The following is a 15003-nucleotide window of genomic DNA, read 5'->3' on the forward strand; positions in this document are numbered from 1 at the left end:
ATATTTATATATTATACTACAGCATACACACACACACACACACACACACACACACACACACATATATATATATATAAAATCACAAAACACAAAGTAAAATATAAGTCACCAAAGACATGATATTTATAAGATATTAAGCAAGAATAAAGACTTAGATTTGTATATACACTATTTGTATAAATTCATGAAATTATGGACAAAAGGACAAATAAAAACAGGCAAGAGAAGAAAATGGATGGTCAACCCTGTATGTTATTGATATATGCAACTTTAAACCACTGTGAGACCAAATATACAGTTATAAACAGTGGCAATGTTCCAACAACCTGGAATTATAAAAGGTGGCAAAGATGTGAAACATCTAGGATTATTCTGCATCTAAAATGATTAAACCCATGTGATGTCTTTCAAAGAACAGCAGTATTGCCACCTATTAAACCATACATCCCTTCAGATGCTTTATTCTTAGGTTTAACCTAAGCTCGTCCATGTATGTAAGCATCTGAGAGGGTCTGGCAACATTGTTCACAATAGCCTAGGATAAAATCAAGCCAGTCTATCACCAGTGACTTTTCAAACATGAATAAATAGTGCTTGGCTTATTCATCTAATTAACTCTTCTATAAATATTAAAATGAATTGTTGTGACTATTCATCTCACATGCATGTAAGACATGATGAAGCAGAAAGGGATGGGTTTCAATAGGATATGCAGTCCTCATAGAAATTCACTTCATAGAAAATTCAAGACAACTAATACTAGTTTGTGATGTTAGAAGATGGACTATTTCTGGATGGAAAGGTGGGTAGTGATTGATAAAGAACATAGGAAATGGGCTGCTGAGGTTCTGCCAATATTCTATTCATCTCAGTGGTGATCCCATCAATGAAATACAACTGTGATAATCTGTTGAATAGATAAGCAATGACTTGAGGAGATTTCTTGTGTCATACTTCATTGAAGACCATATTTCAGAAAAACAGCTGATGTGTTATGCATTCTTCTTACACACATGCCTCTGAGCATATTTTCAGTGTAGCTCCAAGAACAAGCTTTCACTTTGAGCTCTAAGTACTTCAGATTTGTCACAAGACTCAGTTTTTCCAGAATGTAACCTGCAACTTTTCTGTCCCAGATCATGTACTCATTCCTCATGCTCACTACTGGATCTGTCTTTAATTAGTGCTGATTTATTTGATTAACAAAATACTGTCTAGGATTATTTCAATTGTGTGCCCATGATGTGCATGTGTGGGCACGCATATGCCACAGTGCAAATGTGGAAGTCAGAAGACAACTTTCTGTGGTCAGGCTGCTCCTTCCACCTTTATTTGGGTTCTGAGATTTGAACTCAGGACCGCAGGCTTGTGTGGCAATCACTTTACTCACTGGGATATCTTGCCTACTGTCTCATTTTTCTGCTGTTGTGATAAGATATCCTTCTAAAAGAAATTTAAGGGAGAAAAGGTTTATTTTGGCTTATGCATTCAGAGGGATTACAATCCATCATGGTGAGGGAAAGCATTCCAACAAGACAGCAAGATGAGACTATCACAGTACATCAGCAATCCAGAAACAGAGAGAATAGAAAGTAGTGCCAGACTATGATGCTCCAAGACCTACTCCTAATGACTCACTTCCTTGAGTGAGACTACACTTCCCAAATGTTCCATCACCTTCCCAAATATTGCTTGGAGACCTGTGTTCACACACATGAGACTATTCAGGGCATTTCATGGTGAAGCCACAACTCTGTCACAGACCTTTTTTTTTTATTAACCATTTATTTTCCTTATTCTCACTCACATTATCTTGTGGGTGAGACTCAAATGGTTGAGTCTCTTTCTTATATTGATTTTTAATCCACAAAATATTATTTTGCATTGTTTGGAGCGTTGGTGTCCGACATGATTTTTCATGAGTTGACAACCAAAACATTATCATCTCTATTTATAAAAAATCTGTTTCCCTCCACATATTTAGCACTCATGTTTACCCCACACACATAGATAAAACAATACAGTTTAAATTTTATGCAAATGACTCTAGATCATTGCTTTAAGACACTAACTGCACTTCTTTCACCAAATTACATATGGCACCTGATAATTCTAAGACTTTATTTTCTTCAAAACAAAAATTTAAAGAATTATAACCATACATGCATATATACATACATATAGTTACACATGTACTCTGTGTCAATAAGTGTATGTATATGTGTGTGTGCATGTGTGTGTGTGCATCTGCTTGTGCACGTGTGCCTGAAATTCAGGCTTGGAATGGAGGGGAAGAGATGAGATTTGCAGTCAGACCTAAGGTTGTACAGAACAAAACAAGGGAAGCCATCAGAGAAGCAATGAACCTGCTGAAAATGGTAGCAGGAAATAGTTCTACTACCTGCAGATCCTCTTCACTGTGTCTGTACAGTGGATGCCCTGGAACTGGAGTGCTGCCAATATAGCTTCCTGGAAGCTAACCCACTGCCTTTGATTTACAACCATGCTTGGTGGCTCTGTGGTTTGGACAGAATGAAATGAGCCCGCAGACGACTTCTTCCTCCTCCTCCTCCTCCTCCTCCTCCTCCTCCTCCTCCTCCTCCTCCTCTTCTTCTTCTTCTTCTTCTTCTTCTTCTTCTTCTTCTTCTTCTTCTTTATTTGCTGTAGATTTTTTGGCCTACTGTTAGGAAATAAGGAAGGGTTTGACTCCCTGTCTAGGGATGACTTGGAGGTCCATAGTGTCAAAGAGACACAGACTTCTAAGGAAATAAATTTTAAAGGTAGAGATTCAAAGGAACATTTTGGAAATTGAAATTTGTAAGAAGTAATCATATGTGCAACTGAAAGGATATCCAAATGCAAATTTTGAAAGTGAATTCAATCTTGGCACATAGGTGAGTACATATCTGAGAGAAATTTGGGTACACATCAGAGTTAATATGTTTAATATTGAGAGGGTCCCAAAGTTAGAACATTGAGACAACAAAATGAAGAGGTTTTTTGTTGTTATTATCTCAGTGAATTTTTTGGTTTGTCTGGCTATAATATAAAATTCCAATGGTAAGTATTGATATTATTTTCATGCGTTGTGGCCATGTGATTTGTGCCCTGTGCACTTTCTACTGCTATTCCAGGGAAGATAATTATCAGTTTGGAAGACTAGTAAGGGCCAGGTGTCTTTCATTAGTGTGTATATAAGCTTCACAACTAGACCAAAGGACTCCATTTGTTAATATACCATAAGAATAGCCTTCAATGCAACCTCGTTGGCCTTGCCACTCACCCAAGTTAATTTATCTTTCAAAAATATGCCAAAGGCAGAGAGTATGTAAAATTTTCAGATAGCTTTCAGCCAATATGTTATTTCTACAACTGGCAAAAGGCAGAAAAAAATGCCAAATAAAAACAAATAGGCTCTCAAGGGATCGTGTAAGTCTATTTGTTTATACACAAATATGTGCAAGAACATATTGAGTTTGATATTCATTTCTGTACTATTTAACACATACATATAAGCAAAACTGTGACACAGAACATTTCCCAAGTCTTTCTGAAAAATACTGAATTTATAATACAACATAAAAGGAGAATAATATTGCCCAAGGCTTCCCTATTGTGCACTCTAAATATCATTTCGTTGAGGGGATGTATATCTTTAAAATGCAAATCAACTAGTGTTTATGAATGTTAAAAAGATAAATACCTGTTCAAATGTAAAAAGCATAACATGAATAAAGTAATTCAGTTTAAATACAAATCGTTAAATTTAATAATTTAAGAATGAAATTTATAACATGCTGAATTTTCAAAGCATTTATTTTGAGTGTTTTAAATATATAATGAGTGACTTTTAATATTTTAATGTAGCTTTACCAATTCTATAAGATTATTACTTGTTTAAAATTGGGAATAAATATCTAAACACTGACAAAATGGTGAGCTCAGGACTTCATAAGTTGAAAAATACAGACGTAAAATTCATATTTATATTACTGTAAGATAGTATCTAAGTCTGGTTTTTTTAATCCCAGGGAACTATGTGGGTATATAGACCCATTTTACCTTCCCAGGGCTGCATCCAATCCTATCCATTTTAGAGTTAGCATAATATCTTGGGAATTGGTATAATTTCATTTAATTTAGAATACTCCATTATTTCACCAAGTGTATAGTACTGTTAGCCATATGCTATTCAAGTCCATGGAAAGCTAAGCTGAAGTCTACTTAGGATTTTAGCACTGTTTCTCTTACTAGAAAGACTTCAATAATCAGTCTTCTGGGATCAAATATAGGTCTTCAATTTTAGATCCAATATATTTATATAAACATAGGACATATTGCCCCAGTAATGAAATAGAAAATACTTAGTGTATAGTGACTGTCTAAAGTTATTTTAAAGATTGTCTGTCTATATATGAAAGACCTGGATTTAAGACTCAAATGGCCTGTGCACCTTTTGGACACAGATCTGATATAATAAGGCTGAATGTTATAATTCTATAGATCATGACTGTCATTTGTCTCATGCAAGTTAAAATTCCAAATATCTGAAATTTTAGCACCTGTTTTTCATACAAGGCAGTTGTTTGAACCATTAAAATGTAGAGAGTGGTGACTCCTTAAACTAACAGAAAAGTTTCTTAAACCATCCTGTCATACGTGGTTGCTAAGAAAAAATCCTGGTTGAGTCTCTGTATATGAAAACATTTGCACTTAAACTATTTGAAAGGCAAACTTCAATTCCATAACATTTGTCTTCTCATAAGACCGCAATAACCGTATTCAAAAACTCTGACTCAGATCAGCTCAGAAGAGCACATGCATCTCAGTGATGCTAGTGCATAGAAGCAAGTACTCCAAGTGGAGGCACCTTGACCTTCATAACCATCCATGACACACAGATTTTTAGAGTGTATTTTTTGTTATTGTGAAAGCATCTATGATTATCTTTACAGTGTGAACCTCCACATGAACATAAATCAGCACAGATGTGTGCCCCCATAGCTAAAGTGGAAAAGGAGCTTAATGATTCAAACCACAGTGAAATGACTGATGGGGTGCCCTGCAAATGTGTGTGAGGCAGGGCTTCCCCAAGACACCAAAGACTGTCACACAGTAACTGTGCTTCAGAAGGAAAGTACAGGAATCCCTCAGTGTTCAGGTGGCTTGTCTCTGTCTCCTGGAGTTCAGTAGGCATGAGACTGTGGTTTATAAATACGAACTGGGTATTTTCTGTGTACCAATTACAATTCCCCATAAAGAAGTAGATATAGAAGACAGATGGGGATTTTGAACCACACTTTCAGAATTTCTAGACATATTTGGGCTATGAATGGCTCTATAACTATAACATGTACCAGATACATACCCTAGACAGGCAGGTCACGCACTAAGAGAAATAGGGGGATGAGGACAGACAGCAGTTCCCACTTCCCAGGGGTGATTCACTTCCAAACAGCTGAGCTGGTTGGCATTTCATGCACTTGAAGGAACTCTCTTTGCAGTCACAAAGAGACTCTTCTGGAAGTAGCTACTGCAAGGTCTTCTTGATAGTAATGGCCCAATATAAGCAGCCTGGAAGATTCATTAAGATAACAGTGGACCAGAAAAGGAATGGAGCATGCTGCTTGTCTAGTTCTACATATGGCCACGTGACTCTTGCATGCAATAAGAATTGTGTTCTCAAGAACTCAGTTTACAAGCTAATGGGGGGAACTACAGTGTTCCTGAGCAAGGCAGCATACAATGTATTAAACTTTATTTGACTTTTTTATATTTAAATCTGGTTGACATTCCAGATTCAAAGCCTTAAAACATATCTCAGATTATTCCTGGAATTTCAAAAACTATGATATTTTGGTGCTCAGTGTTATGAACCAAGATGTCTCCTGTTTACTTCATCTGTCATATTATACATGTCACCATGCATATAGCCTCATCCTTATCCATTTTACACTGTATTTTAGAGCTTACCTTGTTCTTTAAAATTAAGTCCCTTAATTGAATATTCAGCAAATTTGTTTCCAACTCTCCAGTAGTAATTTGCAAGTTTTAGTGTGTAAAGACATCACTGCTGCTCATATGTAAATACTAACATTTCTACTAACTTATTTTTATTTATGCTACTAATAATATTTTAGTGACATGCAGTGTGACAATTCAATACATTATATAATGTGTAAAATAAAATTAGAATAGTAAACATTTACATATGGAACTTTAACAAGCTATTTTTGATCCATACATAATAATTGTACATATCTGTGAGGAACAGTGTAATTCAGTCATTAATCATTAAGCAATAAATGATCTTAAAATGGGTTTTATGTATTTGTGTATTCATTTATTTGACTGTGCCCTCAGACAAGATCTCACTCTGCAGCTGAGCCTGGCTTGGCAATTTTCATCCTCCTGTGTCAGCATCAAAAGTACAAGTGTCATGGGCACAGCATGTCACACCTGGCTCATAGTTGTTTACTTATTTTTTTTGCCATACTAGGAGTTGTACTAATGATCTCCTACATGCTATGTAAGAACTCTACCAATAACTTTTCAAAAAAGTTTGTGACATAAAATTATATTGACTATTTTTTCTAATCTATTTAGAATCTCCTTGTATTGATTTCTACTTTTATTTCACATAGAGTGCCATCTTTATGGAATGGATTATGCAGCACATTAATGGGTTAGTTTATCATTGAATATCTGGTTAATTTTGCTAAACATTCAATATGCAGAGGGCTACAATAGTACCTCCCAACTGAGCTGGAACCAGGTCCTCTGCCCTCTGTCCTCTGCTCTCTCAGCAAAGAATTCTTGTTGCATTGAATGCATCCTTTTGAAATTTCCGTAACTATCTTTGCACTTTGTCTTAGCCTGGTCCTAGCTTGTATAGAAATTTTAGGGTGGATGTAAGCTCAAAACAGAAAGCATGCAATTTGTACTGTACTTTCTAATGAACATACACACTCAAACTGAAATGACTTTGTAAAAAGTTTATTAATTTTTTAACAAAATCATCCTCAATTAAATATAACCTTCAGTTTTCTATATTATTTAAAATTCTTAGGTTTAAAGGTAATGATTTGTTTTAGAAGCAATCTTCATTATTATTGAGGACTTAAAAAAAAACCTGTTGTATTAGTTATGGTTCTCTAAAGGAACATATATGTGGAATGTTAGAGTGTCTTATAGGATGTGATCCACCTAGTCTAACAGTGGCTATCTACTTATGGAAAGACCAAGAATCCAGCAGTTGTTCAGTTCACAAGGCTTGATGTTTCAGCTAGTCTTCAGTGCACATAGTTGTCCCAAAGAAGTAGGCTCTAACACCAGTGAAGGAATGGACTCTCAGTGAGAGTGAGAGCAAGCGGGCAAAGAGAGCAAGCTTCCTGCTTCAATGCCCTTATAGAGCTTGCCACAAGAAAGTGTGACCCAGATTTAGAGTGGTTCTTCTGACTTCAAGTGATCTTGAATTAAATTAGGTCTTTGTACCTCAAATGATTCAGTTAATTAAAAATCCCTCACAGGTGTACCCAGCACCTTGGGTTTTTAGTTAACTACAGATGTAGTCAAGTTGACAACAAATAACAGCTATCACACCTATAAACCTAGAGCTGCCAAACTCATGAATGATAACAGATGAGAAAAGTTCTATAAATATGTGCTTCAAGCTTATAGAGGACAAGAGAAAATATCAGTCCTCATATGCTAACAAGAGATTTAAAATCAACAATTCTCCAGAACTTCTATAAAAAGATGGAAGCTTTTTACTCAGAGGGATTTTCTTTTCTTATTCTTATTACTATATTTATTTATTTATAATATAAAATAGCATATGTATGATATTGATCTAGTCCAATAATAGGTAATATATATGTATACATACATATATACGTATACATATACATATATTCCATTTTCTCCTTCTAGACAAAGTCTCCTGAAGTGTTCACACTTTAATTCTTCTAGTGTCAAGTAAAGTAATTCTAAATCATATCCATACCCCTTTCATGTTCTCACTTTTCATTATATGAGACTTATTAACAAACAATGATGTAAGATGAGGAATCTAATTTACACTTCTCCATCCCCACTGATTTTTCTTTGCTGTGTTATTTTCAGTTTTCCTATTGTTTATGTAACTTTAAATAATGTAATTAAATCTCCATTGCTCATTTCAATAAGTCTACATGATAATGAATGTGGATTTTAAATTACCTGATGAATTACCAAAACCAAAACTTATTCTGGGTTGGTAGCTTGGGGGCACTACAGAAACAGGAAGAGTAGACGGGATCACAGGGAAGTTTCTCTACTTGATACTCCAAGAGAATAGCTCAGATTCTAGTTTTTTACAAATTATGAACAAGAAAATGGGTTTTGTCTCTCCAATATTCAGACACTTCCAAGAATTCCTTGGAATATCTGACTTTGGGACACAGGATTGAATTGTAGAGAATCGTCATCTTTTAGGAGCCTCCCTAGGTCTACTAGAATGATGCTTATGGAAAGCAACAGGAGAGGTAATTAGTGACATAGCAGCAGAGTAGTTAAAGGATGAGTTAACTCTGAGGCAAGATCTCTTCAGGTGTGACCGAAAGGTACTGTTCAACACTTACCTAACCAAGACAGAACCTTGGCATTTTTCATTTTAGAGAAAAATACATTATTATATATGCTATGAACTGACGATTGAAAAGATGCTATGTGAGAGAGAGGGATAGGAAAAGAGATGGAGACCGAAAACAAAATACAGGGAGAGGAGCAATGGAGGGGAGGAAGGGAGGGGGAGGAAAATGAGGAATTCTGGAAGGTTTTCTATATGGATGCTGGAGAAAAAATGATAATCATCTGGATTTAATGAGACAGTTTTTATTCTGAGGTGCTATATCTCTGGTTCTAAATCCACATTAAAAGAAGATATACAACGTTACTAAATTGGTCCTATCAATGTCTCATTATTTACAGGGAAATACAGTGAAACCACTTAGAAAGCTTATCAACAATTATGCGGCCCCTGAGATTTATGTGAGGTACTAACAATCGGCCAATTACATTTCATCCCTATGATTTTCATAAAAAAGAATTACCTGTGGCTATGTAACATGATTGCTCATGTTAAACATAAGCTAACTCCATACAATGTGCCCTGAGAATTTAAACTACTGGAGTTGGCTAACAGTACAGAGCATGGTTCAGTGTTCCTCATTTCAGTCTCTAAGTCACGTAAAAGCATGCTGTAGTACCTTCCCAGACACTGAGGAAAATTGATTTCCATTTAGACTTATCATTTATATTTTGTCTGGGAGTTGTACACACTTAATGTTTCTTAAACTATGTTCTAAAAGCATTATTTCAAGGAGATATTAGTGGATGATTGCTTAATGTATGTAAAAAACAAATAACATTTTCTTTGTGTCACTATGAAAAGCAGCATAATTAATTCCCTGAGACCTCCAGGAAATATTATCCTTTCAAAACTTTATCTACTGTAGGGTTTCCCAAGCTGGTCTGTTGAGTAAGTCTTCCATGGTTTTCCTCAACACGCATGTCACTGTTTTCTCGTTTAACTGAGCCATATCCACTCATGCATGTTCTACTGTAATGGCAGAGCTGAAAGGCAGCACACCAGACCTCTGTCTATAAGAGCCTAAACTTATTGCTTGGTACCTTTCAAAAGATAAGTGTTCCAATCCTCTTTTAACTACTAGGGAAAAGTGTCAAATTATAAGCCCAGGCATTTGAGCATCCCCGCCTGCTTCGTGCACATCTAGCTGTCCAAATTCAAGGAAACATCCTGGTATCACCTTTCCCTGAAGTATGAGTGGGCAGCACAGCTAAACACTCTGATTTTCTTCCAGGAAGAACTGAACCCCATTTTGGTGACACCACCTATCCAAGCCATTGATCAGGACCGAAACATTCAACCTCCATCCGATCGACCTGGCATCCTCTACTCCATCCTTGTCGGTTTGTATTTGCCAACATTTTACCTGTTAGAGATCTGTGAATGAACCCCCTCAAATCATATCAAGCTCTTTTGTAACAAGGCTTTTCTTTTCTTTTTTTTGTTTTTTGGGGTTTTTGTTTGTTTGTTTGTTTGTTTTGTTTTGTTTTGTTTTGTTGTTGTTGTTGTTTTTTGAGATAGGGTTTCCCTGTGTAGCTTTGCACCTTTCCTGGAACTCACTCTGTACACCAGGCTGGCCTCAAACTCACAGAGATCCACCTGCCTCTGCCTCCCAAGTTCTGGGATTACAGGCAGGCATACACCACCACCGTCCAGCCTGGCTTTTCTTTTTGAAGGTTACTTATATAAAACTAGATATAAATCTGAGTCTTCCTTCTTCCTGATTCAGAAAAAGGTTACAGAGCCGAAAATGTTGCCTTTATAAAACATACAAGATACAGATCAACTTTAAAGCATGCTGCAGTGATTTTTCTTTCAAAATCAAAGCAAGATGGGCTTTGTTGAAGCTCATGGAGGAAGGGAAGGACTACCAGCCCAAGAACATGATATGCATACCCGGGGCTCATTTCTGCTCTGAAAACAATGTTTGTGCTGATCCATCTCTACACATGTTATCATTTGCACAAGATGCAAAAATGAAGCGATTTGACAAAACTGTTCTTAAATTACATTGATAAAACATAGATGTTTCTGGTTTGCATGAGTGATGGGCTCTGGAAAGACAGGTACATGGGAGAGACCAGTATCTCTGAACTGGGAATTGCTGATCTTAGAATGACCCCAGTAGAATCCAATGTTATCTTCCAGTCCCAGTCTCTGGCTTTCCCTCCAGCCTATGTGCTCACATGCACAAACCACCATATTAGGCAGATTCTAGACAATTTCACACTGGTATAATTAGAAGTAGCATTTCTAAAATTTGGCCTGGTAGTTCTATTTCAAGGCTTTACTCTTTAGAACAATGAATAAAACACAGGCCAAATGCAGAGTTCTAGCCATTAAAGTATTATTGTTTTTAATTCTTCTGAATATAAGTCATTTTAAGCCTATAGTTGTCTTATTATAAATAACAGGAAACATGAAATGTTTGATCCACCAATAGAAGGAAATTATGAAATATGTCCATCTGTACTGTAAATAGAGAGGTAAATGCTCCAGACTAACGAGAGTATATATGTGGGTAAAAAAGTATCAAAAGCAGAATTAAAATAGGAGGAAGAAGTAAACATTTCTAAAAGAGCTGCCCAGCTCTGGCTATAGCTATTTTAACAGGAAAGGGGCGTTTGCAGGTAGAAACTATTTCTATTTGCGGTCAAAGCCCCTCTCTAAGTCAGCTCTCTGGAACCTTGAGGCAGTAATGCCCATGCTGTGTGCCGGCCAAGACTTTCTGTAAAGGAGATAGAAAAATATTGATGGACTGACAGAAACAATGCCCAGGAATATCATCCAAACATCTGCAAAATCAATAACAAAAGACAAGCCCTTCTTTAAAAAGTTGAGTTTGATGTATCCTAAAATGGGCTAATGATTTTATGGGTGTAACCTCAGACTGTTTAACTGGTGGTCTTCCCATGTGTAACAATAGGGAGATGAATTTTAATCTTACTCTGAAATGGGCTTCAGGGAAAACATTCAAAACTTGATTTTTAGTGAGTACAAAGTAAGATTTCATGCTGAACTGAATGTTTCCATGAAATGTGTGTATTTAGATATTTTTTATTTGGTTTTATTTAGTATTCATTATTTCAATAATATGAAGCTATAATTCTGATTAAGCCCTCGTGTTAAACTCAATGCTGAGTTGAAAGTTTAGATGAAAGATTCAGTCTCTTATGGATGGAATTAGGAAAGACAGTCCAGTAAGGACTTTTGGAGACTTTGCCCTCTCTGTGGTTGGATGACTGTCCCCAAAAGGCCAAATTGCAAAGCCTTCATGCCTAGGGTGGTGGTACTACAGGTGCTGTATGCCTATACCAAGTGGCCCAGTGAAGTCCTAGGTCACCAGGATGTGCACAGGAAGGAGACTGAGGGACCCTGGTTTGTCTTCTCTATCACTCACTCTGATTTGCAATTTCCATCTGCCATTCATATTAAGGGCCTAAGGCAATGGGCCCTTTGATCTTGGGTAATAAACTGCATTTTTGAAATAAGTAGTCTGTCTTGTTTTTGTTTTTTATCATAGCGACACAAAGCGAAATGAAAATTAACAAAGCTTCCTCATTTTTCATTGACTAGACAAGCAAAGCAGCTGAACCCTGATAATAGCAGTGGGCTTTATGTTGTTTTCGCCCTTTACGCCCCACAGACCCCTGTGGCGGCCTGACTCCTCAATGTAGCTCATTGGCCATTGAAATGGACAGAATAAAACAAGAGATCTCTCAGTGCCTCACTTACCAAAATTGTTAGTTTCTGACCTTTCTGAGGGTTCCCGGAAGCACCATCAGAAAAGGACCACTCATGTCACCAAGGGCAGAACATCTTCTCCCATGGGTATTTGTCAAAACACTTGGGGCAGACACTTTGCCTTGGTGGCTGCCTAATGTAATGGAGAACATTTAAGGAAATTTGTAAATAAATAAAAAGCTTGAAAGGTAGAGAAAAGGATCCATTGGGATGTAAAAACTTCACCATGTCTGTTGGAATCTAGAACAATGGGAAGACTTATGCTGTGTGTACATTTAGATATGTTATAACCTAAAATACAATATTTTAAAAGCTATTTTCTTGTTGATCATGGAACTATGATATATAATGATATTTTAAGTACCATGGCAATGAAAAGTAGGTTTCATGAACTAATTAATGTTGAAAAAGTAAAAGCCAGAAACCTCAGTTTCAAATTTGTTTATAAAACTTCATGAACCTAAAAATAAGAATTTACTTTGTCACAGCAGAGTATAAAGTACAGTCACACTGGAGGAGTCACAGGAGTGTATGGCTTGTCATATATATGTCCATTGAAAACTTGAAGAAAATGTCTCAAGCCCAAGACATCCTGTGTTGTACTTCAGATCCCATAATTATGGAGGAGAGCACAGATTTCTCTTTCATTGTTTGTTATTGTTGTTTTACTTTGTTTTTACATGGGAGGAGACATCTTAGGGATGAATCATCCCCTGTGTGTTGGTCTTTTAAACATTACATAATTTGCACATTATCCTCAAGGTGCATTTTGCTCACATTTTTACCTTCTCTACAATGTCGATCATTGGGAGAGATGAGCAAGGCATAAGAGGTAAAAGGTATTATAAGAACTGGAACCCAAGAGTAATTTGATGCAAATGTAGATTTTTAAGTCCTACAGAAAAAAATAATATTAAAATTTTCAAATTATTTTATTTACTGCAAAGGAGAAACCTTTGATGGTAGCATCAGAGGAATGTAAACATTAAAGGAGTAGCCTTTGAACTTAACATCAGAGGAACGCAATATTAGTAGTGCTTACCTAAAGATTAAGGACGACATGGATTCCCTGGAGAAACTACAGAGCTTTGGAGATGTTTGGGGATGAGTAGCACGTCCAGAGAGATGGGGAATTGTTGCTTGGACTTAACAGTACTTTTTTTCTGTGATAAATGTGATAAAGCCCAGTGGTCTGAGGAGACCTTGGATTTGCACATGCACTTGTGTCCTTGGAGAATATAATACTTCAATACCTTTACTTCTCCAAGGCACTCAACTTTCATGCATCACTGAAAAGGGTTCATAGACAATCAGTTGAAGATAAATTACATATTAAAGTTTCTTTTGTTTTTGGTGTATTCATTAATAATATTTGACTGGTACTTATAAAATGAACCATTACTTATCCATAATGTTAGCTTTAGAAATTATCATTAATTTTCATGTCTTCATGACAGCAATAAACAAGGCTTTTTTATTTCTGCATATATCAATCATATATATATATATATATATATATGAACTTGTATTTATCTTGAAAGTAAAGTGTTTAAATAAAAAGTTTCTTCCTCCGTTCAAGAAAATGTTGAGGACATATCAGTGGCAGGAATTTCAATAAAGGGCATTCAAGGACCTTTATTACAGGCACTTCATGTAACCAGAGGGCTATTATCACTGTGAGGTGGGGAGGGGCTCTTGTACAGCTCCACTGAGGATCTCAGGACATTGAGAAAGAACATGAAGCACAAAGTGATGCCTTGGAGACAGAAATTCCATGAGCAGCTTACATTTGCTCCCTGCAATGCCCAAAAACTGAGTTAGCAAACACAACCAAATATATATCAGTCCATTCCTCTGTATGCCATTGGCATGAAGCTCATCCCATCTACATGTCTAAGACATAAAGTTATAGACCTCATCTTGCAAACAACAGAGGTGAAGATTTTAGTGGTCTTGCAGTTATCTTTTATTTCTTAAATCCAGCAAAATTCTAACATAGAAACAGAAAAGGTTAAAGTTTAATAGTATCAAAAAAATAATATGTTCTTCAAAGAATATTGTTAACTGACTTACAAAGTAGGTGACAGAAAAAATATCTAGACTAGCAAAATGTATACATAACAGAAGGCTTTCCCTGGGAATACAGAAGAAGACAATGTAATAATAAAAGACAACTTAATTATAATTTAGCTAAAGTTTAAATAGATTATTTATCATAGAAAAATCTATAACTATATAAATGTAAGTAAAAGTTATTTTAGTTTATTTGCCTTTAAAAGCAAATCAAAACTCAGTGATCATGATTGCATACCTATTTGAATTGCCCACATTTGAAAAATGACCTCTTCAGTTGCTAGCAAACACATGGAGAATACAGAATTGCCATGCAATGCAGTGCTGATGGAAATGTCAAATGGTCCAGTCACCTTGGAAAACTAGCATTTTCTTTTCTTTTTTTTTCTCCTTTCTTTATTATTATATTTGTGTTTTAATTTTACACATCAGCCATGGATTCCCCTGTCCTCCCCCCTCCCGCCCCTACCCCACTTTCCCCCAGCCCCTCCCCTCCATTCCCATCTCCTCCAGGGCCAAGACTCCCCTGGAGATTCAATTCAACCTGGTGGATTCAG

The 15003-nt window shown here is 36.3% G+C and overlaps 1 protein-coding gene across 17 annotated transcripts in view; it reads left to right on the top strand.

Moving 5' to 3' along the window:
• Positions 1 to 15003, top strand: part of Pcdh15 (protocadherin related 15) — a 1427876-nt gene that overhangs the window by 1095116 nt on the left and 317757 nt on the right. For all 17 annotated transcript variants that reach the window (XM_036167862.1, XM_036167881.1, XM_036167872.1 and 14 more), the window contains one exon: positions 9864 to 9972. In XM_036167862.1, the coding sequence (XP_036023755.1) occupies positions 9864 to 9972 (109 nt within the window). The remainder of the gene's footprint in view (positions 1 to 9863; positions 9973 to 15003) is intronic.

The sequence above is a fragment of the Onychomys torridus genome, chromosome 18, assembly GCF_903995425.1.
Source record: "Onychomys torridus chromosome 18, mOncTor1.1, whole genome shotgun sequence".
Classification (NCBI taxonomy): Eukaryota; Metazoa; Chordata; class Mammalia; order Rodentia; family Cricetidae; genus Onychomys; species Onychomys torridus.